Raw genomic sequence first — 22,202 nt, 5'->3', positions numbered from 1 at the left:
AAATACAATGGACATCTCAGGGTTATTATAGGTTACATTCAATAAGGGAGGGGGGCCTAGGCATTTAGGCGGGAGAGCACAGGGCACCAAAGGTGCAAGAATTCCCAGCCGGGCCAGATGGCTTTTACATTTACATTTCAACAGTTACATTTCTGTTGAGTCTCCGCTGTTGACTCAACAGTTACATTTCTGTTGAGTCTCCACTGTCTTTACAAGGTCGTAGGAGCAATTTGATAAGGCAGGCAGATAGTGACGCCCTACTGGGAAAGCAGGGGAGGCATGGAGCCAGAGGACAGATTTACAGTTTTACGATGCCTGGCCTTGCCAGACTGCAGGAAGAGAAACAGGCATGAATCGGGGTTCATGACATATTCAGAGTTACTCCAATTTAAATCTCTGGCATCCTGGCTTAACTTCACTGAACTCAAACAGTTTATACTAGAGTAACTGCAATTCACTATCTCCCATTTTGTCTAATGCTCTTAGACTGAAGTAATTGAGTTTCAAGTGGGTAAACTGTATATAGGATGGCTCTATTAAGAACTTTCCGGAGGGATCCAAACTAGTATCATAGGCAGCTTAAGGGGCAATACGTTTTTTTTTTTTAAAGAAAAGTTAATCTTTCATTCCTCCCAATCGGCATCCAACGTGGTTTACAAAAAGGGGCTAAAACCAGATGATGACATAACACAGGAAACAGCAAGAAGAATTTAGAATCCCACAACAGACACCAAGCATTTGCAGTTCAATCCTATGCAATCAAAAGGCTGAATAGAAACCACACTGCCAATTCAATCTGGACCGCCTCCAGAATATGTTGGGTTTATAACAGGGTAATTCCACATAGAACAGGGGCATGGTTGCCAAACCTGGGTTGGGAAATACCTGGAGACTTTGGAGGTAGAGCTGTAAGTGGATGGGATTGGGGTGGGGGAGGGACCTCAGTGTTGCATCATGCTCAAAAGCAGCCAATTTCTCCAGAAGAACTGATCACTTTAGTCTGGAGATTACCTGTAATATTCAGAAAATAATTGTTTATGTCTGGCTAGGCTCATGTTGTGAGGTGGGACCAGGGACCCCTAAGCTTAGTTAAACAGAGAAAGACGCATTGGAGGTGAATTGCAGGGATCTGGGAGGGTTGAGAAGTAGTTGTTTGGTTCTAAAGATATGATAGATATCTGTCATACGAGGCTGTTTGGAGGAAATCATGCTTAAGCAGACCCAAGCTTTGTAACTATTGATGGTTGTTGGGAGACAATCAGCAGGAACATCGGGATCAGATAGCTTTCAATCTGGAAGACTTTGGGTCTGCATATGCTACTGCTTTTCAAGGCCAAATATTACAAATTTCAGTATGGAAGAAAGTGAAAAGGCAGCTTTCTCCTCTCCAAGCTTCTGCATGACCCTGATTTCAGCAGATCATTGGTCTTATTTTAATAAACCCAACTAGAAGCATTCTAGGGTTACTACCCCAGGTAGGGCTTGGAGATATCCTGGAATTACAACTGATCTCCATACATACATCATCTCCCCTGAGGAAAAAAGGTTGTTTTGCAGGGCAACGTCTAGTTCATTATAACCCACTAAGCTTCCTCCCCTATCCAAAACCAGTCTCCCCCTACCTTCATATATCCAGCAATTTCCCAACATAAAGTTGGCAGCCCTGAGTGTTTCTCAATCAGCTCTGAATCAAAGCCGAGGCAACACATAACTTCTTGCCCAACTGGATGCCTTCTCTCTATGCATGGACTTGGCTTATTTGTCTACAAAATGGCTTCCATTTGAATGGGTGGAGTCATCTACAATATGTCTCCCAAAGAAAGCTACAAAATGGCTGCCTAGGGCAGGGGAGGATTCAGCTACAAAATGGCTGCCTAGGGGAGGAGAGGAGTCCGCTCCAAAATGGCTGCCTAGGGAAGGGGAGGAGTCAACTAAGTCAGCTACAAAATGACTGCCTAGGGAAGGGGAGGAGTTATTTAATAATGGCTGCCTAGGGAAGGGGTGGAGTCATCTACAAAATGGCTGCCATGATGTGTGGAGTCATCTACAAAATGGCTGCCATGAGAAGTGGAGGAGTCAGTTACAAAATGGCTGCCATTAGAATAGGAGACAGCTATAAAATGGCTGCCATAGGAAGGGGAGGAGTCAGCTACAAAAAGGCTGCTATCAGTCATCTACAAAATGGCTGCCATGAGTCAGCTTAAAATGGCTGCCATGAGAATGGGTGGAGTCATCTACAAAATGGCTGCCATACAAAGGGTTGGAGTCATCTACAAAATGTCTGCCATAGGAAGTGGAAGAGTCAGGTACAAAATGGTTGCCATGTGTTAGCTACAAAATGATTCCCATAGAAAGGGGAGGAATCTGCTACAAAATGGCTGCCATGAGAAGGGGAAGAGTCAGCTACAAAATGGCTGCCCATGGAAGGACAGGAGTCTCATACAAAATGGCTGCCATAGGAAGGGTAGGAGTCAACTACAAGATGGCTGCCATAGGAAGGAAGTCGTCAGCTCCAAAATGGCTGCCAAGGGATGGGGAGGAGTAATCTACAAAATTGCTGCCTAGGGAAGGGGAGGAGTCAGCTACAAAATGTCTGCCTAGGGAAGGGGAGGAGTCAGCTACAAAATGTCTGCCAATTGTAGGGGAGGAGTCAGTTACAAAATGGTTGCCATGTGTCAGCTACAAAATGTCTGCCATAGAGAGGGGAGGAGTCTGCTACAAATGGCTGCCATGATAAGGGGAGGAGTCAGCCACAAAATGGCTGCCTAGGAAAGGGGTGGAGTCTCATACAAAATGGCCGCCTAGGGAAGGGGAGGAATAAGCTAAAATGGCTGCCATACAAAGGGGAGGAGTCAGCTACAAAATGGCTGCTATCAGAAGGGGAGGAGTTAGTGGAGTTATCTACAAAATGTCTGCCATAGGAAGGGGAGGAGTCAGGTACAAAATGTCTGCCAATTGTAGGGGAGGAGTCAGCTACAAAATGGTTGCCATGTGTCAGCTACAAAATGTCTGCCATAGAAAGGGGAGGAGTCAACTAAGTCAGCTACAAAATGGCTGCCATGAGAAAGGGAGGAGTCAGCTACAAAATGGCTGCCATAGGAAAGAGAGGAGTCAGCTCCAAAATGGCTATCTAGGGAAGGGGAGGAATCAGCTACAAAATGGCTGCCTAGGGAAGGGGAGGAGTCAGCTACAAAATGGCTGCCTAGGGAAGGAGAGGAGTCAGGTACAAAATGGCTGCCAATTGTAGGGGAGGAGTCAGCAACAAAATGGTTGCCCTGTGTCAGCTACAAAATGTCTGCCATAGAAAGGGGAGGAGTCAGCTACAAAATGGCTGCCTAGGGAAGGGGAGGAGTCAGCTACAAAATGGCTGCCATGAGAAGAGGAGGAGTCATTTAAAAATGGCTGCCATGAGAAGGGGAGGATTCAGTTACAAAATGGCTGCCATTAGAAGCGGAGAGAGCTACAAAATGGTTGCCATATGTCAGCTACAAAATGTCTGCCAAGGAAAGGGGAGGAGTCAGTTACAAAATGGCTGACTGGGGAAGGGGAGGAGTCAGCTACAAAATGGCTGCCATGAGAAGGGGTGGAGTCTCATACAAAATGGTTCCCATAGGAATGGGGGAGTCAGCTCCAAAATGGCTGCCTAGGGAAGAGGAGGAGTCTGCTACAAAATGGCTGCCATGTGTTAGCTACAAAATGTCTCCCATAGAAAGGGGAGGAATCTGCTACAAAATGGCTGCCATGAGAAGGGGAGGAGTCAGCTACAAAATGGCTGCCCATGGAAGGGCAGGAGTCTCATACAAAATGGCTGCCATAGGAAGGGTAGGAGTCAACTACAAGATGGCTGCCATAGGAAGGGAGTCGTCAGCTACAAAATGGCTGCCAAGAGAAGGGGAGGAGTCAGCTACAAAATGGCTGCCATTAGAAGAGGAGACAGCTATAAAATGGCTGCCGTAGGAAGGGGAGTAGTCAGCTACAAAATGGCTGCCATTGGAAGGTGAGGAGTCAGCTACAAAATGGCTGCCATAGGATGGGGAAGAGTCAGCTCCATGATGCTTACCTAAAGAACGGGAGGAGTCAGCTCCAAAATGGGGGAGGAGTCAGCTCCAAATTGCCTAACTAGGGAAGGGGAGGAGTCAGCTACAAAATGTCTACCTAGGGAAGGGGAGGAGTCAGCTCCAAAATGGCTACCATGAGTCAGCTACAAAATGTCTGCCATGAGTCATCTACAAAATGTCTGCCATGAGTAAAGGAGGAGTCAGCGATAAAATGGCTGCCATAAAAAGGGGAGGAGTCAGCTACAATATGGCTGCCATGAGAAAGGGAGGAGTCAGTTACAAAATGGCTGACAAAGGAAAGGGAGGAGTCAACTACAAAATAGGTTCCATTGGAAGGGAGTAGTCAGCTACAAAATGGCTGCCATTAGAATAGGAGACAGCTATAAAATGGCTGCCATAGGAAGGAGAGAAGTCACCTACAAAATGGCTGCTATGTCATCTACAGAATGTCTGCCATGAGTAAAGGAGCAGTCAGCTATAAAATGGCTGCCATGAGAAAAGGAGGAGTCATCTACAAAATGGCTGCTATGAGAAGGGGAGGAATCAGATACAAAATGGCTGCTATGAGAAGGGGAGGAATCAGATACAAAATGGCTGCTATGAGAAGGGGAGGAGTCAGATACAAAATGGCTGCTATGAGAAGAGGAGGAGTCAGCTACAAAATGGTTACCATGAGAAGGGGAGGAGTCAGCTACAAAATGGCTGCCATACAAAGGGGAGGGGTCAGCTACAAAATGGCTGCCATAAAAAGGGGAGGAGTCAGCTACAAAATGGCTGATATCAGAAAGGGAGGAGTCTCATATAAAATGGCTGCCATAGGAAGGGGAGGAGTCAGCTCCAAAATGGCTGCCTAGGGTAGGGGAAGAGTCACCTGCAAAATGGCTGCCATGAGAAGGGGTGGTCTCATACAAAAGGGCTGCCAAAGGAAGGGGAGGAGTCTGCTCCAAAATGGTTGCCTAGGGAAGGGCAGGAGTCAACTAAGTCAGCTACAAAATGGCTGCCATGAGAAAGGGATGAGTCATCTACAAAATGGCTGCCATAGGAAAGGGAGGAGTCAGCTCTAAAATGGCTGCCTAGGTAAAGGGAGGAATGAGCTACAAAATGGCTGCCTAGGGAAGGGGAGGGGTCAGCTACAAAATTGGTGCCTAGGGAAGGGGAGGAGTCAGCTACAAAATGGCTTCCTAGGGAAGGAGAGGAGTCAAGTACAAAATGTCTGCCAATTGTAGGGGAGGAGTCAGCTACAAAATGGTTGCCATGTGTCAGCTACAAAATGTCTGCCATAGAAAGAGGAGGAGTCAGCTACAAAATGGCTGCCTAGGGAAGGGGAGTATTCAGCTACAAAATGGCTGCCATTAGAAGGGGAGACCGCTATAATATGGCTGCCATAGGAAGGGGATGAGTCACCTGCAAAATGGGTGCTATAAGTCATCTACAAAATGGCTGCCATGAGTCATCTACAAAATGTCTGTCATGAGTAAAGGAGCAGTCAGCTATAAAATGGCTGCCATGAGAAAAGGAGGGGTCATCTACAAAATGGCTGCTATGAGAAGGGGAGGAGTCAGATACAAAATGGCTGCTATGAGAAGAGGAGGAGTCAGCTACAAAATTGCTGCCATGAGAAGGGGAGGAGTCTGCTACAAAATGGCTGCCATACAAAGGGGAGGAGTCAGCTACATAATGGCTGATATCAGAAAGGAAGGAGTCTCATACAAAATGGCTACCATAGGAAGGGGAGGAGTCAGCTACAAAATGGCTGCCTAGGGTAGGGGGGGAGTCAGCTACAAAATGGCTGCCATGAGAAGGGGTGGAGTCTCATACAAAATGGCTGCCATAGGAAGGGGAGGAATCAGCTCCAAAATGGCTGCCAAGGGAAGGGGAGGAGTCAACTAAGTCAGCTACAAAATGGCTGCCATGAGAAAGGGATGAGTCATCTACAAAATGGCTGCCATAGGAAAGGGAGGAGTCAGCTCCAAAATGGCTGCCTAGGTAAAGGGAGGAATGAGCTACAAAATGGCTGCCTAGGGAAGGGGAGGGGTCAGCTACAAAATTGGTGCCTAGGGAAGGGGAGGAGTCAGCTACAAAATGGCTTCCTAGGGAAGGAGAGGAGTCAAGTACAAAATGTCTGCCAATTGTAGGGGAGGAGTCAGCTATAAAATGGTTGCCATGTGTCAGCTACAAAATGTCTGCCATAGAAAGGGGAGGAGTCTGCTACAAATGGCTGCCATGAGAAGGGGAGGAGTCAGCCACAAAATGGCTGCCTAGGAAAGGGGTGGAGTCTCATACAAAATGGCCACCTAGGGAAGGGAGGAATAAGCTAAAATGGCTGCCATACAAAGGGGAGGAGTCAAGTACAAAATGTCTGCCAATTGTAGGGGAGGAGTCAGCTATAAAATGGTTGCCATGTGTCAGCTACAAAATGTCTGCCATAGAAAGGGGAGGAGTCAGCTACAGAATGGCTGCCTAGGGAAGGGGAGTATTCAGCTACAAAATGGCTGCCATTAGAAGAGGAGACAACTATAAAATGGCTGCAATAGGAAGGGGATGAGTCACCTGCAAAATGGGTGCTATAAGTCATCTACAAAATGGCTGCCATGAGTCATCTACAAGATGTCTGTCATGAGTAAAGGAGCAGTCAGCTATAAAATGGCTGCCATGAGAAAAGGAGGGGTCATCTACAAAATGGCTGCTATGAGAAGGGGAGGAGTCAGATACAAAATGGCTGCTATGAGAAGAGGAGGAGTCAGCTACAAAATGGCTGCCTAGGGTAGGGGGGAGTCAGCTACAAAATGGCTGCCATGAGAAGGGGTGGAGTCTCATACAAAATGGCTGCCATAGGAAGGGGAGGAATCAGCTCCAAAATGGCTGCCTAGGGAAGGGGAGGAGTCAACTAAGTCAGCTACAAAATGGCTGCCATAGGAAAGGGAGGAGTCAGCTACAAAATGGCTGCCTAAGGAAGGGGAGAAGTAAGCTACGAAATGGCTGCCTAGGGAAGGGGAGGAGTCAGCTACAAAATGGCTGCCTAAGGAAGTTGAGGAGTCAGGTACAAAATGTCTGCCAATTGTAGGGGAGGAGTCAGGTACAAAATGTCTGCCATAGTAAGGGGAGGAGTCAGCTACAGAATTGCTGCCCAGGGAAGGGGAGGAGTCAGCTACAAAATGGCTGCCATGAGAAGGGGAGGAGTCAGCTACAAAATGGCTGCCATACAAAGGGGAGGAGTGTGCTACAAAATGGCTGCCATGAGAAGGGGAGGTCAGCTACAAAATGTCTGCCATAGAAAGGGAGGAGTCAGCTCCAAAATGGCTGCCATAGGAAAGGGAGGAGTCAGCTCCAAAATGGCTGCCAAGGGATGGGGAGGAGTAATCTACAAAATTGCTGCCTAGGGAAGGGGAGGAGTCAGCTACAAAATGTCTGCCAATTGTAGGGGAGGAGTCAGTTACAAAATGGTTGCCATGTGTCAGCTACAAAATGTCTGCCGTAGAGAGGGGAGGAGTCTGCTACAAATGGCTGCCATGAGAAGGGGAGGAGTCAGCCACAAAATGGCTGCCTAGGAAAGGGGTGGAGTCTCATACAAAATGGCCACATAGGGAAGGGAGGAATAAGCTAAAATGGCTGCCATACAAAGGGGAGGAGTCAGCTACAAAATGGCTGCTATCAGAAGGGGAGGAGTTAGTGGAGTTATCTACAAAATGTCTGCCATAGGAAGGGGAGGAGTCAGGTACAAAATGTCAGCCAATTGTAGGGGAGGAGTCAGCTACAAAATGGTTGCCATGTGTCAGCTACAAAATGTCTGCCATAGAAAGGGGAGGAGTCAACTAAGTCAGCTACAAAATGGCTGCCATGAGAAAGGGAGGAGTCAGCTACAAAATGGCTGCCATAGGAAAGAGAGGAGTCAGCTCCAAAATGGCTATCTAGGGAAGGGGAGGAATCAGCTACAAAATGGCTGCCTAGGGAAGGGGAGGAGTCAGCTACAAAATGGCTGCCTAGGGAAGGAGAGGAGTCAGGTACAAAATGTCTGCCAATTGTAGGGGAGGAGTCAGCTACAAAATGGTTGCCATGTGTCAGCTACAAAATGTCTGCCATAGAAAGGGGAGGAGTCAGCTACAAAATGGCTGCCTAGGGAAGGGGAGGAGTCAGCTACAAAATGGCTGCCATGAGAAGAGGAGGAGTCATTTAAAAATGGCTGCCATGAGAAGGGGTGGAGTCATCTACAAAATGGCTGACATGAGTTGTGGAGTCATCTACAAAATGGCTGCCATGAGAAGGGGAGGATTCAGTTACAAAATGGCTGCCATTAGAAGCGGAGAGAGCTACAAAATGGTTGCCATGTGTCAGCTACAAAATGTCTGCCATAGAAAGGGGAGGAGTCAGCTACAAAATGGCTGCCTGGGGAAGGGGAGGAGTCAGCTACAAAATGGCTGCCATGAGAAGGGGTGGAGTCTCATACAAAATGGTTCTCATAGGAAGGGGGGAGTCAGCTCCAAAATGGCTGCCTAGGGAAGGGGAGGAGTCAACTAAGTCAGCTACAAAATGGCTGCCATGAGAAAGGGAGGAGTCTGCTACAAAATGGCTGCCATAGGAAAAAGAGGAGTCAGCTCCAAAATGGCTGCCTAGGGAAGGGGAGGAGTAAGCTACAAAATGGCTGCCTAGGGAAGGGGAGGAGTCATCTACAATATGGCTGCCATAGAAAGGGGAGGAGTCAGCTACAAAATGGCTGCTATCAGAAGGGGAGGAGTTTCTGCTTCTACATTCCTGGAGGTATTCTGCATGGAGCCAAATAAAACAGTTTAAAAAACAACCAGTTTAGACTGCTTTATTATATTACAATCGTTGTTCGGCATTGAATATAGTCTGTAAAGAAGTAAACATCAATGGCTTCATCTTTTTGTATTTGCTGCCCTTTGCCTGCTGTAACTTTCCTCACGGTTTTTTTAGACTTGTATTATAGAACCGATTTGTATATTGTTTTATATCGTGAATGCCATTAAAGGTTTTGTATTGTATTGTTGTGTCGGTTGAAAAACTACGTTGCAATGCTCTCTGCATGAAACAATTCATAGCCCTGCCCCCTGTAGTTTTGCCAACTCCACTTTGTTGTATAATGCAGTCACTAATCTGCATAACTAAATAGCTTCTCTGCATGGCTAATAATCTGTCTCAGGCAGGCAGGAGAGAAATGAATTGGTGAAAAGTATCTTTCAGAAACAATGCTTAAAAGAGGCTTAAGGCACCAAAGAGGCAGTTCACCATGCAGAGCAAAATCAGTTTTGTGGATTAAATTAACTCTTCTGTGCAGAGATCAGAAAAACAACAATGCATTTAGTGAGTTTTCATCAGCTTTTCCATCATGCAGGCCCTGCTCTAGCCAGCCTCAAAGACAGTAATTGCAATGAAGCTTTGAAGACACTCCTTGGTTCTGGGTTTCTATGGACTCTGTTTTGACCTGGTCAAGGTCCTCCTGTGAGATATATCCTGTTATTCAAGCTCCAAAGCAGCTACTTGTACTCTCAGCCTTTCTCAACATTTTGTTTTGTTTTTACTATTGATAACCCCCTGAAACATTCTTCAGGTTTTGAGAAACCTTTGAGAAACCCCAGAAATTGTGCAATCATGCAAAATAAGGTTGGGAAGCAGAGCTGAGCACACACACACTTGTGTGCCCTCCCTTCCCACCCCCTCCAGGCCCATCATTGGCCATTTTGAGAGCGGTAGGTGGGTTGACATGACCATATATGGACATATCACCCAATAAATGGTTAACAACTTAAAAAAAATTATAATTACTACCAATACAGGAAATCCTTTCAGGACTGTCAGGAAAACCTGGTTGAGAAAGTCTGCTTAGATGATGCACTTTCAGTGCACTGTAGAAGTAGATTCTCCTGTTTTGTACAGTAAATCCAGCTGCAAAAGCACTCTGAAAGTGCATTAGCCAATATGTATGGGGCACCTATTAAAGCACTGGTACTGAGAAATATCTGCTTTCCCTCCTGTTCTTGCCACCTGCAAAGCAGGTAACGTATTCTGCTTCTGTCTCCATTTTTATGTGATTTTTTTCTTGGTCACTCAAGCAAATATTGTTCCTCACTTTAAGTCCCTCGGCAATTTGCCTCCTGATAATCAACCCTAAAACGCAGACAACTCAGCCATGACTCAGATGGAGACTGCCTGATTCCGTGCAGAAAAATGCATTGAATCTAACTGGAAGTGCCAACCAAATCTGGCCTACAGTGAAATCCGAAGCCAGGTTTTGTGTTCTTTCCTCAGGCGAGCAATCTGAAGAATTCTGAGGGGAACCGAGACTAGCAAAAAATGTCTCAGGCAGGCTTCCCCCAAACATGTCACTTGTGTTAGATATGTGTAATGTCTTACATGGTGGAGGTAGATTTGGGCTTCAGTCTGGACAACACAGGTATCCCCTAGGCAATGAAAACTGCATGATACATGCCAGTGGGCATCATTTCCAACAACAAGAGAAAACACCGTTAGTTGTGCACTGAGGGTGACACACACTGCGAAGAGAGCGTAGGCAGCAGAAGCCGCACAGATTCATGTCAGAGAATCTCAAATTAGAATCAGACCTGAAGGGCTTTATCCTCCCATGGATGTAGGACAGAAGGATTTACATTATTAATTCCTCCTGATCTATACAGGAGCTCAAAAGGATAACCCACCCACACCATCACTCTGTAAACAGGCAGCACAAGAGCTTTAAAAAAAAAAAGATATTTGCTTTCACTCACTGAGTCTGGCACTAGGATTTCATGAATTTGAGAAATATTATTACTGTCTTTGCTAACGCAATTGGACTTCACAAGGTCTACAGAAGTGTGCACATGGATAGTCATCACAGGAGAGAATTTATGTGATCTTTGGACTTTCTGCTTACCATATAGTTGCCAGGAACTTCACAACGCTATGCAGAGATTTTAATTTGTTATTGCCTTGCTGACGTATAATTCAGAATTGCAATTTGCAAATGCCTCCCTGGTCTGTATTCTGTCAGTCAAAAGGTGCCTGATTTAGTAACAAGAAGAACATTATCTCGACATTTCAGAATATGCTTTCTGGTTCTGCATCTGTCAGAAATCCCACGCGGACATGTCCAGAATCCCGTGGTTTCTTTTAGCGTGAGACGGGGAATCCCAAAACCTCAACCAATAACATATCTCAGTGAAAGCCACAGAGAATGTACAGGGCACTGTGTTTTCATGTGCATAAGTACTGATTTCCTCTTTGTGTTTTATTGCTGGTTGTTTTACATTAAGCCATTACAACACAAACCTATGCATGCATGCATACAATAGTTTCATAAACACTGTAAGGCGCGGAGAAGATTCATGACAGCTATTTGGGGGGTCACAATTTTATACCCTCCTCCCCCTTTTAATTTCAGTGCATAACCAGACAAAAGCATTTTATAGTCACACGTACAGCCGCCTTCCTCCGAATGATTAGTGAGTAGCCACGGAGGAGAACCCAAAAAAAAGCAGTCTTTAGTTAAACTTGATGTTCCCTATATAATGCATTAAAGCAAAATAATAGATACACAGCTCTTTAAATATTTTACCAGCATTCGGCACATAAAGAACGCATAATTATTAAGCTATACAAATGTACATAAGAATACTGTTTCTCCTAAGTGGCCCAAGATTTATAAATGAGCGTGAATGTTATTTTACTTTTGCTGACACTGGGTGCCATTTCTCAGCATGCGGGCTTGCGTGGTGAGCTTTTGTAAACCCAGCAGAGGGATTTGTTTTTAAGGCAATGTTTCCTGTAACGCAAATGCAGGTAGACTGTACTTTAAATAGGATTTAATATCGATAAATGGAATATATACGTTTATGCAGTGCGGAACTGAATAGCAGAATTCTGTGGCACAGATTATAACGCATCAGGTGGACACAGCTAATCTTCTGTAATGTACACACAATTCAAAAGCCGAGAGTGCACAACAGCTGTACATCAAAGCTCAGCACTACCTCTGTTGTCAATGGTAACAGACAGACTGCAACCCTACCAAACGCTGAAAAGCATATGTCTACACTACGGTGGTTTCTGCACAGTAATGCTCTTTCCCTTACAAGGGGAGTAGGCCAGCATGAAAAGGAAAGCTCTGAGATTTGAGATGTGTAATCAGAACTTGGTTTTGATCTTTGTCATGCTATGATGCCAGTTGAGAACAGGACTCTATAATTTCCATTTGGACATTATTCAGGCTGACGAACAACAGGTAATGCAATCAAAGCAGCCCTGCTGATGGCTTGTCGGATTTAGGGCTGGGCTTATTCTATGAAAATCTGCTTGTTCTATAAAGAAAAAATGATTTCTAGATTCATGTGGCATTCAAAATAATTTCCCACCAGTCCGAGACCACAGTCACAAGCTCCTGGCAGTAGTCATGTAGGCCCCGGACTTCTCCACTTGATTCCCAAACTGGCAGCTGTCTAGCAAGTCTATTTACTGAAAGGCCTGGGAAACAGCCTGGACAATGGCAGGAGAACAGCAACAGGAGGTGCAACTACCCAGTGGGAGGTGGCTCAGGCAGGGAGAGTCGCTTTTGCTAGTCAGTGGGCTAGGTCTCAGAAGGCTGACAGGGCAAGCAAGACCCATAACTGCCAATGAGCCAGATCTCAAGAGGCTAATATAGCAAGAAGACTCACAGGGAGAGACCAGCTTCAAGCAGGGATGCAGAATATAGAAAAAATTGAGATAGGCAGGTAAGAAGACAATTGGGAATCAGAAAAAGAACTTGATTATAAAGGAGGCTCTGGAGTCAGGCAGGAGTATGGCTGCGGGGCTGTGAATACAAATGCATCCTCTACCAAAGATGACTTCATGTTGTCTAGAGAAGCTTGGGAGAGTGTCCTAAGAAAGATCCTGAAATAGTGGAAGGCAGATCACTTTGGACATCCAGGCGTGACATGACGCCACTCAACAGATGGATATACAACCAGCACTAGCTCATATGATGGGGTGCAGGGAGGACTTCCACTTCCATATACTTTTGAAGGTGGATGGGGTAGGTGACAACCTCCACAGTGGACATCGAAAGGTGAAGTTGGAGATGAAAGAGTCACTCTCTCCTGCATCACAAACAGCCCAAATTCTCATTTGGCCACTCAGTTTTCTGAATGATTTCCATCACCCCTTTTAGTGAGATATAGACAGAGGGGATCCAACTTCGTTAATTTTACATGGACCTCTCAATGGCTTTCAGTATCACCAATCATGGTATCCATCTACACTGACTTTTCAAGCTGGAACTGGTAGCTGCTGATTAGTGGTGGTTCCATTTCTACCTGAACTTTGGGTTCCTTCAAGGCTCCATTTTATCCCCTATGCTTTTCAACATCTACATGAAAATGCTGAGTTTGGGGCTAGGTTGTCACCAGTATGTGGATGACACTCAACTCTTTCTTGCACCTCCAGCTGATCCCAAGGAGGCTGCAGCAACTATGAATTGGTACCTGGAGACAAACTTATACAGGCAAACAAATTGAAACATAATCCCAAAAACGTGAGAAGCAGCACCAACTGCCTCAGGAAGGAGAAGTGCCAGGCAAGCATTCCACCCTCATCCTGTGAAACCACCTGTTCCAGGGACCCTGTCATCTCCCCTTGCTCCTTCCTTCCTCCTCTCCCCCACTGCCTTTGACCTTGGCTCCCCCACTGCACCATGTGACTTCTGTGCCACATTACTATTGCATCCAATGCTGAGGGTGCCACTAAAGACATTTCCATCTGTTTCTCCATCCCTGAAACCAAACCCTCCTTCAAACTGTTGAAGCTGTAGTGGAAGTATGGAATATGAAGCTCCTTGAGTTGCCCCTTGCCAGCCTCCCCCAACCTTGGGACAAACCCAGAACCCTGATTTTGGAAAATAGAAAAGCACTGATGGAGAACCTGTACTGAATCTGACTGATGACTGTAAGACCAATGAAATGATAGTGACAGCAGCAACACACACAAAAATGTTACATTGCTAGTATGGTATCATCTATTCTAGTTCATATCCTATCCAGTTGTTCAAGGCAACATAGCACTTACTGATTCGTTAAACTGAGTCATCATTGTCTCATGAACAATTAGTTGTGATACTTTTGCAAAGGTTTTTTTTTCTTTTTTTGCTGATAAAATATCAAGAATATACTTGACTCTAGATACCAATTAGGGCACTGATCCACCAGGGGAAAATGCCTAATACACTGCCTGTTCTCTATATGGACGACTTCTGACCCAGTTTCCTTGATGAATGGTGACAAGCTCTTGGATCCATGAAGACCACTACTTGTACTCTGGATCCTTACCCAACCTAGCTTCTAAAATCATACAAAGATCATACCCATGAGTCCTTAGTGTTTACTATAACTCACATTCCCTTGGCCATTCAAAGAAGAATGTCTCCATATACACATAGAAAAACAATATAGCCAATTATTGCCCTGTTTCTAATCTGCTGTTTTGGAGCAAAGCAGTTGAGAAAAGAGTAACAGTAAAACTCTAGGTCTTCCTGGATAACTCTTTTGCTCTCTGCTCTTGCCAGATTCTTTGAATGGCCAAGGGAACATATCTTAGTTTGATTGGTTTATATTAAGGACTAATTTCAGACCCTGCTAAGGGTCAGAGATGGAACTCCTGGAGTGAGTTATGCGTTGGACTGATCCAAATTATTCCATGCTGACAGAGCCCAGAAGAATTCTCACTGGAGACCAATTATCATTAGCATAGGGCCTATCCAATGGTGATCTACAGAGTGCAATCTTATCCCCTGTGACCTTCAATCTCCATGTAAAGCCTATAAGTTAAATAATTCATAATTTGGGGATTGACTGTCATCAATATGCAGGCAACACTATATATCCTTACCCAAATATTTTGGTGATGCAGTTGAGGTTCTGAAATGTTGATTGGCTGCTGTGCTTAACCACCTTAGTGTGAATAAATCGGAACTAAACTCTGGAAATACAGAAGTAATGTAGCTTGTGTAGTCATAGGTCTTGAAGAATATTATGCTCCCCACTTTTGATGAGGATAGCTGAATCTTGCTGACTCACTTATGACCCGAGATGTTACACTGGATCCAATAGTACTGCTGGAGAAGTCAATTAATGAAGATGCAAAAAATGCCTTCTCCCAACCTGTCTAACCAGCTAGATGGCACCCTACCTTGATATGGATAATCTGCCCCCCTGGATTCATACCACAGTAACATTGATACTAGACTAGTGTAATGCAGTGGTCCCCAACCCCCGGTCCGGGGACCGGTAGCAGTCCGTGGATCAGTCGGTACCAGGCAGCAGCTCCTCCTCCCTGGCAGCTGCCTCGGGGGTTGCTTTGCCGCTTTGCCGCCGGCTCACCTTTGGTGCTCTCCGGCGGCCGCCATGGCTGGGGCTCCCCTCAGTGTGGCACTGTGCAGCTGCTGCTGGCAGCGCACCTCAGTGAGCAGCGGGAAGTCAGGGGTGCCGGTGGGAAAGCAAGCGGAGCAGGAGCTTAGGCGGCGGTGGCAACGTCCCTCGGCAAAATCTACCCCCACCCCGGGCCTCAGTAAAATTGTCAAGCATTGACCGGTCCCTGGAGATTAAAAGGTTGGGGACCACTGGTGTAATGGACTTTACATAGGTCCCTCTTGAAAGTCATTTCAGAGACTCCAGTTGCTACAGAATATTGCTGCTTAGTTATTATTGCCACCCAGCCTATGCATGTATATTACTCCCATTTTACAGTCATTCCATTTGCTGCCTATCAGTTACTGGCATCAGTTTAAGGTCTTGGCTATCACAATCCAAACTGTCCATGGCCTTGGTCCTTGACATGTATTGAACCATCTCTCCCTCTACACTTTGCCACAACAGCTTTGCTCAAATGAGCAGAGTCTTTCTGTGGGCACCACGCAGCAAACAAACAAAATCCATAACTTCCTGTACACATGCTTTCTCTGTTGTGGTCCCCACCTTACGGGATGGTCTGCCTGATGAGGCCAGGAAGGCTACCCCACTCTATGCAAAGCTGACATTTAAGAGAGCTGTTGGGAAAGAAAGTATCAGTGGACTGAAACAGCATGGTTCAGAAAGAAGCTTAGGGTCAAGGGTTATGGACTGTAGACTAAACCATGAGGTATAATTCATAATACCTATTGCTGCAAATTAGACTCCAACTATTTCATTTTTGTTTATTGTGTCATGTTTAACTTATGTTGTACTCTACTACTGGCTGTTTCCCAGATTTCTGCAAGTCATTGCATTGTCTACTGGATGTCCCACTTTATTGATTGCATTGACTTATTCAATGTACTCCCCCTTGAATCTCAGTAAGAAAGACAGACAATTAATAACAGGAATATATAGAAAACAAATAATAAACAACCTGAAACTCTTTTTCATAGAATCTTAGAGTTGGAAAGGGCCATACAGGCCATCTAGTCCAATCTCCTGCTCAATGAAGGATCAGCCTAAAACATCCATGCTCAGTATCTGTCCAGATGCTGTTTAATAACTGTCAGTGAGGGGGAGCTCACCACCACCTTAGGCAGCCCACTTCACTGCCGAACAACTCTTGACTGTGAAAATATTTTCCCCAGTACCTAGCTCGTACAGTTCTACACATGGCTTAAAGCCAGATCCTCTCCTCTGCTGCCAATAGGAACCACTTCCTGTTCTTCTATGTCAGGGGTAGTCAAACTGCGGCCCTCCAGATGTCCATGGACTACAATTCCCAGGAGCCCCTGCCAATGAATGCTGGCAGGGGCTCCTGGGAATTGTAGTCCATGGACATCTGGAGGGCCGCAGTTTGACTACCCCTGTTCTAGGTCCTTTGTCTAACCGAGCCTTGTTGTCAGTTGGCCACACTTCTCTGCCATCTCCCACCACCACCACCACCACCACCACCATCAGTAATCTTTTATGTCAGAGCCTGGGGCTTGCCCTAATCCCACAAGGAGCCTGTATTGCTTTTGAGATATGAGGCAGCTGTGGTTCTGCCCTTTTTAAGAGAAACATGCACTTGCCTGGCCCAGAGGATCTGTTATATCTCCTTCCTTCCACCAAACCTCCTTCTAAGCATTCTCCCAATATATTCTCTCCTATTTCTCCATCTCTCTCTCTAGTTCTTAACTGCCCCAACTGCCACTCTCCCTTAGAACCCTCCAAGGCCACTCCCACCTTTCTCTTCAGAAGTGCCCCTCCCACTTCTTCGGTCCTATGCAGCTTCCTTTGGCCTTCTATCTCTTTGGAGCTGTCACCCCTGGACTAACCACTTGGTACCTTAACAAAACACACACACCTTTGTCTCATTAATAGCCCCTTTTCTCAGCTGGAACTTCCTTTTCCATCTCACTGCCTAGTGCAAATTGTCAATGATCTGCCTTTGTGAAAGGTATTTACATATCTATATCCTTAAAGCTCCTTGCAGTGCCTCTGGCTAAATTCTATACCTAAAGTTAACCACTCTTAATGAGGTAATTTTCACCTCCCTCCATATCTGCTTCAATTAGCACCTATGAAACTACAGACTTTGTTTATTTCACATTAAGTATCTTTAACCCTTTTGGCTCTGAATATTTTGAAATCCCTTGGGCTTTGCATTCTCTTAAATAGTGCCTAGCCATTATTCAACCTCTAGATTGTCTATTTTACCTGTACTTGTACCGCACTGTGAGCTTCCCTGCCATCTTTCCATTCATTAAGAATTTGTTTCTTAATGATAAAGGGAAGGTTTATATCTCATAACTAATGTGGTTCAACTAATATCTTAAGAGGCTATAAATACAATTTCTTTTGGAGAATTGGTGGGGTGGTGTTAGAGTTGAGCCATGGATCTCCCCTCCCACAGGAGAAAGAGGCCAAAAATAAACCCGGCCACTCCTCGGCACCCAGAGATGATCAAGCATTCCTGCCTTTGCTTGGCTACCCAGCTGCCAGTCATGCCCCAGAGTTCATTGCAATTACTCCTGAGGAGAGGGGGGCTGCTGTGTCCTCTGCACAAGGGATCTGGAGGGCATACCTGCAGAGCAAGAGGTGACCAGGAGGATCCACAAGCTTGGAGGGGCCAGGATGTGCTGTAGCTGTCACCACACTCTCTAGACCCTGGATCTGGTGCTCATAAGTAGTTATGCTCAGCAGGTATTAGACAGGTGGTGTAGATGGGCAGGTAGATAGTTGGTTAGGTAGACAGTTGGTTAGGTAAGTAGGTAGCTGGTTAGGTAGGCAGGTAGACAGTTGGTTAGGTAGGCAGGTAGACAGATGGGAAGTCAGACCCAGGATCCAGGGAGTGTGTTGGGAGCTACCCCCTATCCAGGTCCCTCCAAGCTTGTGGATCCTCATGATCATAAGTGCGGTCGCACTTGGCCCCTGAGGGGGCTCCTGATGCCCATTTCCATCATCATCCTTTATGTTCATAGGAAACCCTGCTCCTCTGTAAAACTGTGACATGAGAAGGTAGGTGGGTACATGACGACCTCCCAGAGCCAAAGAGAAAAAGGCCCAGAAACCATGTCCACATTGAGGTAATACAGACAGTGGGCTCCATAGTGAATTTCACATGCATAGCACCCCAGGAAATAGCTAAACAGTTCACAAATTCAAGCGAACCCAAACGTTCATGAACATGGGAATAGTCCATGCAAGTTTGAGGCTCATGACTTCCCCCTGACCTGTGACCATACACAAATACCACAAACTTCAATTTTCCAGGTTCATGGCCCCCTCTAATTTCAAACTAAAGGGTCGGCAACTCTACATCTGAGCAAGTGTTCCTACACATGACTCCACACAGCATGTCAAAACTGCAAAAAGCAAACACCAAACTAGACAACAGTAAGATAAAAGGAAAGGGTGCAGCACCATGGAAAAACAATGGTTCTATCACATCAGCTTGAACTTCTCGAAGAGGGGAAATCTATCAGTCTTAGGGGCAAAGCAGATTATAGCTCTCATTGTAAAATAATAGCAAAATGGAGGGACAAGGAAAAAAGGACCAAGAGAATTCCAATGTACATCTCACCATTCTCTTACCTCATTCACATAGACCCAGTGGCTATCCTTTGATGCCAGGTTGGTTTCCACAGCCTAGAGAAAGACAAAATAATTAAATAAGAAAGGTTTAAAAAAACTGATTTGCTGGATAACAGTCTCTATCAATTGGTTAGGAGCACTAACTTCTAATCTGGCTAGCTGGATTTGATTCCCCACTCCTCCCCCACATGCAGACAACTGGGTGACCTTGGGCTCGTCACAGCACTGATAAAGTTGTTCTGACTGAGCAGTAATATCAGGGCTTTCTTAGCCTCACCTTCCTCACAGGGTGTCTGTTCTAGGGAGAGGGAAGGGAAGGCAAATGAAAGCCGCTTTGAGCCTCCTTCGGGTAGAAAAAAGCACCATATAAGATCCAACTTCTATCTATCTATCTATCTATCTATCTATCTATCTATCTATCTATCTATCTATCTATCTATCTATCTATCTATCTATCTATCTATCCATCTATCTATCCATCCATCCATCCATCCATCCATCCATCCATCCATCCATCCATCCATCCATCCATCCATCCATCCATCCATCCATCCATCCATCCATCCATCCATCCATCCATCCATCACGTGAGACATGTTTCTGGCAGTTTTATATTTATACAATAGTTTTATTATTGACAGATATCAAAGGGGTGGCATGCTTCATTGCAATTACTATATGTCCCTGCAGAGATCTAGCTCAGAAAGACCCAAAAGTGTACCATCAAAGGAAGTTTAGCCCAGGGGTCTCCAGCAGGGTATCTACTAACACCAGGAGCTCACCAGCTGATTTTAGGAAATAGTAGATCCAGCCAAGGCTTCTGATTAACTATTAGAGATTTGATTGGGTTCACCATTTTTTATTTTAATGTTGCTCTGGCAGCAGCTACCAGCACAGCACAAGGAGCTATCCTGTGTCACAGAAGTTAAGTTGTAGTAATCATTTTGTGACTGGCTCCTCCTCCTGCAGCAGCCATTTTGTGACAGCCATTTTGTTGCTGCCTTTCCCATGCCAGAACTCCAAATGTGCTCACAGGGTCAAAAAGCTTGGGGAGCCCTGGTTAGCCAGTACGGGAAACTCCAGAAGAACTTGGTATATTGAATCCTCTTGGTGTCTAACATAATGTTTCAACCAAGTTTCTTGAAAACAGCCTATTTGTCTAACAAACAGAAATTCCCTTCTTGGTCACGAGAAAAGAATCAATTAAAAAAAAGGTCTTTGTTACCCTTCAATGACAAAGAAGAAATTGTGTAAAGTAATAATGTTGGTCACCAATGGCCCTGTGATCCAGGCATTATGCATAATGGCTACATAATCATTAAGAACCAACAGCTTTATCAATAAAATGGCATCTCAGAGCCCCCTTAAGCATTCCCAGAGCACTAAACAATGATTGATCTCAGAGGCAAACTGTACCACTTTTTCCCTGAACAGTTATCAGCTTTCTGGGCAAAGGAGACACAAATATACCCTAAGGCCTCGTATCTGTTCCAATACAACCATCTGAACCAAGGGATGCCAGTCCCCGGGTGAGACCTGGGGATCCCCTGGAATTATAGCTCATCTCCAGGTGACAGAGATCAGTTCCGCTGGAGAAAATGACTGCTTTGGACTCCATAGCATAAAACTCCACTGAGGTACCACCATGCCCCAAATCCCAGCCACTCCTGGCTCCATCCTCATTTCCTAACACAGAGCTGGCAACCCTAATGGAAGCTGGGTAGAGTGAAATCTCCTGCCCACTTATGATCAATGAAAAATCACTGGTAAAGTCACATGGAAACAAATTAATCTGACTGGGGCCCCCAAGTCCTTCCACCGTCAATTCCAGTGGACAGTCATGTTGGTTTGCAGTAGAACTGCTCGAGTCAAATCCAGGAGCACCTTAGACCAACAAGATTCAGAGGATATGAGCTTTCAAGATTCAATTGTAGTGGATGAAGGGAGCTTTGACTTCTGAAAGCTTACACCCTGGAAATCATATTGGTCTCTAAAGGTGTTGCTGGATCCAAATCTAGCTCTTCCACTGTCAAAAGCAGCTGCCATTCATGGAGGGACAGCTGGTAGTGAGGAGGGGGCACTTTCTGTGGGCATCATGGAACACTGCTGGTGACCAACAATTTTTTTAAAAAGAAAATAGGTGGGACTTTTGCTCAGAAAGGTTTCTGATTGGCCACCACAGATCTGATTGGCTGTGCAATTTTCTTTTAATTGCTTTGACAGCCACTAAAGTCCAGCCATCTTCACTGTGATATTGAAGGTGAGCTGTATATATGCAAGGTGATACTTTAAAATAATATGCTCCCTTTAAAAGACAAGCTGCTAAGCAGAGTTTCTGCCTTAAACATTGAAGTGTTAGGATTATACATAAACTAACTCCCTGTCATTTTGCTGTTGGCTCCGCCTTCTGTGGCAGCCATTGTGTCAGAATTCCAGAGGTACCTGCAGACTCCAAAAGGTTGGCAACCTCCTGCTGAAGCAACCAACACTCTTAACCACTACACCAAGCTGGTTCTCTACCACGAGATGGATCGAGGATGTGACTTTGCATAAGGTCTGATCATGGGATGTAGCAGATTGAGGTAGCCCTGAGATGGTGAAGTGCTGAGAGGATGGAATGCAATAGAACAGGTTGTACCACTTCACTGGACAGAAGGCATTCTGTTTTCCATATGTCCTTTATCTTAATAGTGATATACTAATGCAACATGTAACAGGTTGTGCTTCAACTTTGCTCCTTGATGTGCTGATTATTACTTGCAGACATTTGGAATTTCAGGAATATTAGGATGTTACCCTCACCACCTGTAGTCTGAAGTGATTCAGCCCCCTCTACCACTTCAAAATTCCACCAATTCTCTGGTGCAGAAAGTAGGTATCACATCTCAGCTCACTTCTGACCCTTCTGCTAAGTGTCTCAATGTCCTTCTATAAGAGGTCCTTCCTTGGTCCAACTCCACCTACAATAACTCCCACATTTAATCTGCCTGGACTCCTGCCTTGAATGCCTGTTTGCCTTTCACTCACTCTCTTACACACACACACACACACACACACACACTCCATTTTTATTTCTGGATTTACATGCTGGTAAATAAAATAAAATATCTGCTTATGGAAGCCTTCCAAGAAC

At 45.3% G+C, this 22,202-nt stretch overlaps 1 protein-coding gene across 12 annotated transcripts in view; it reads right to left on the bottom strand.

Annotated features, from left to right (window-relative positions):
- Window positions 1-22,202, bottom strand: part of GRID1 (glutamate ionotropic receptor delta type subunit 1) — a 982,837-nt gene that overhangs the window by 204,648 nt on the left and 755,987 nt on the right. For all 12 annotated transcript variants that reach the window (XR_013233727.1, XM_077350620.1, XM_077350625.1 and 9 more), the window contains one exon: window positions 19,070-19,123. Coding sequence is in view for 11 of the 12 variants with exons in the window: in XM_077350620.1 (XP_077206735.1) it covers window positions 19,070-19,123 (54 nt within the window). In the remaining variant the exon portion in view is untranslated. The remainder of the gene's footprint in view (window positions 1-19,069; window positions 19,124-22,202) is intronic.

This window comes from Paroedura picta, chromosome 8 (assembly GCF_049243985.1).
Source record: "Paroedura picta isolate Pp20150507F chromosome 8, Ppicta_v3.0, whole genome shotgun sequence".
Taxonomy (NCBI): Eukaryota; Metazoa; Chordata; class Lepidosauria; order Squamata; family Gekkonidae; genus Paroedura; species Paroedura picta.
The sequence above is the reverse complement of the archived record's forward strand: the minus strand, read 5'-3'. Positions and strand labels throughout refer to the sequence as shown.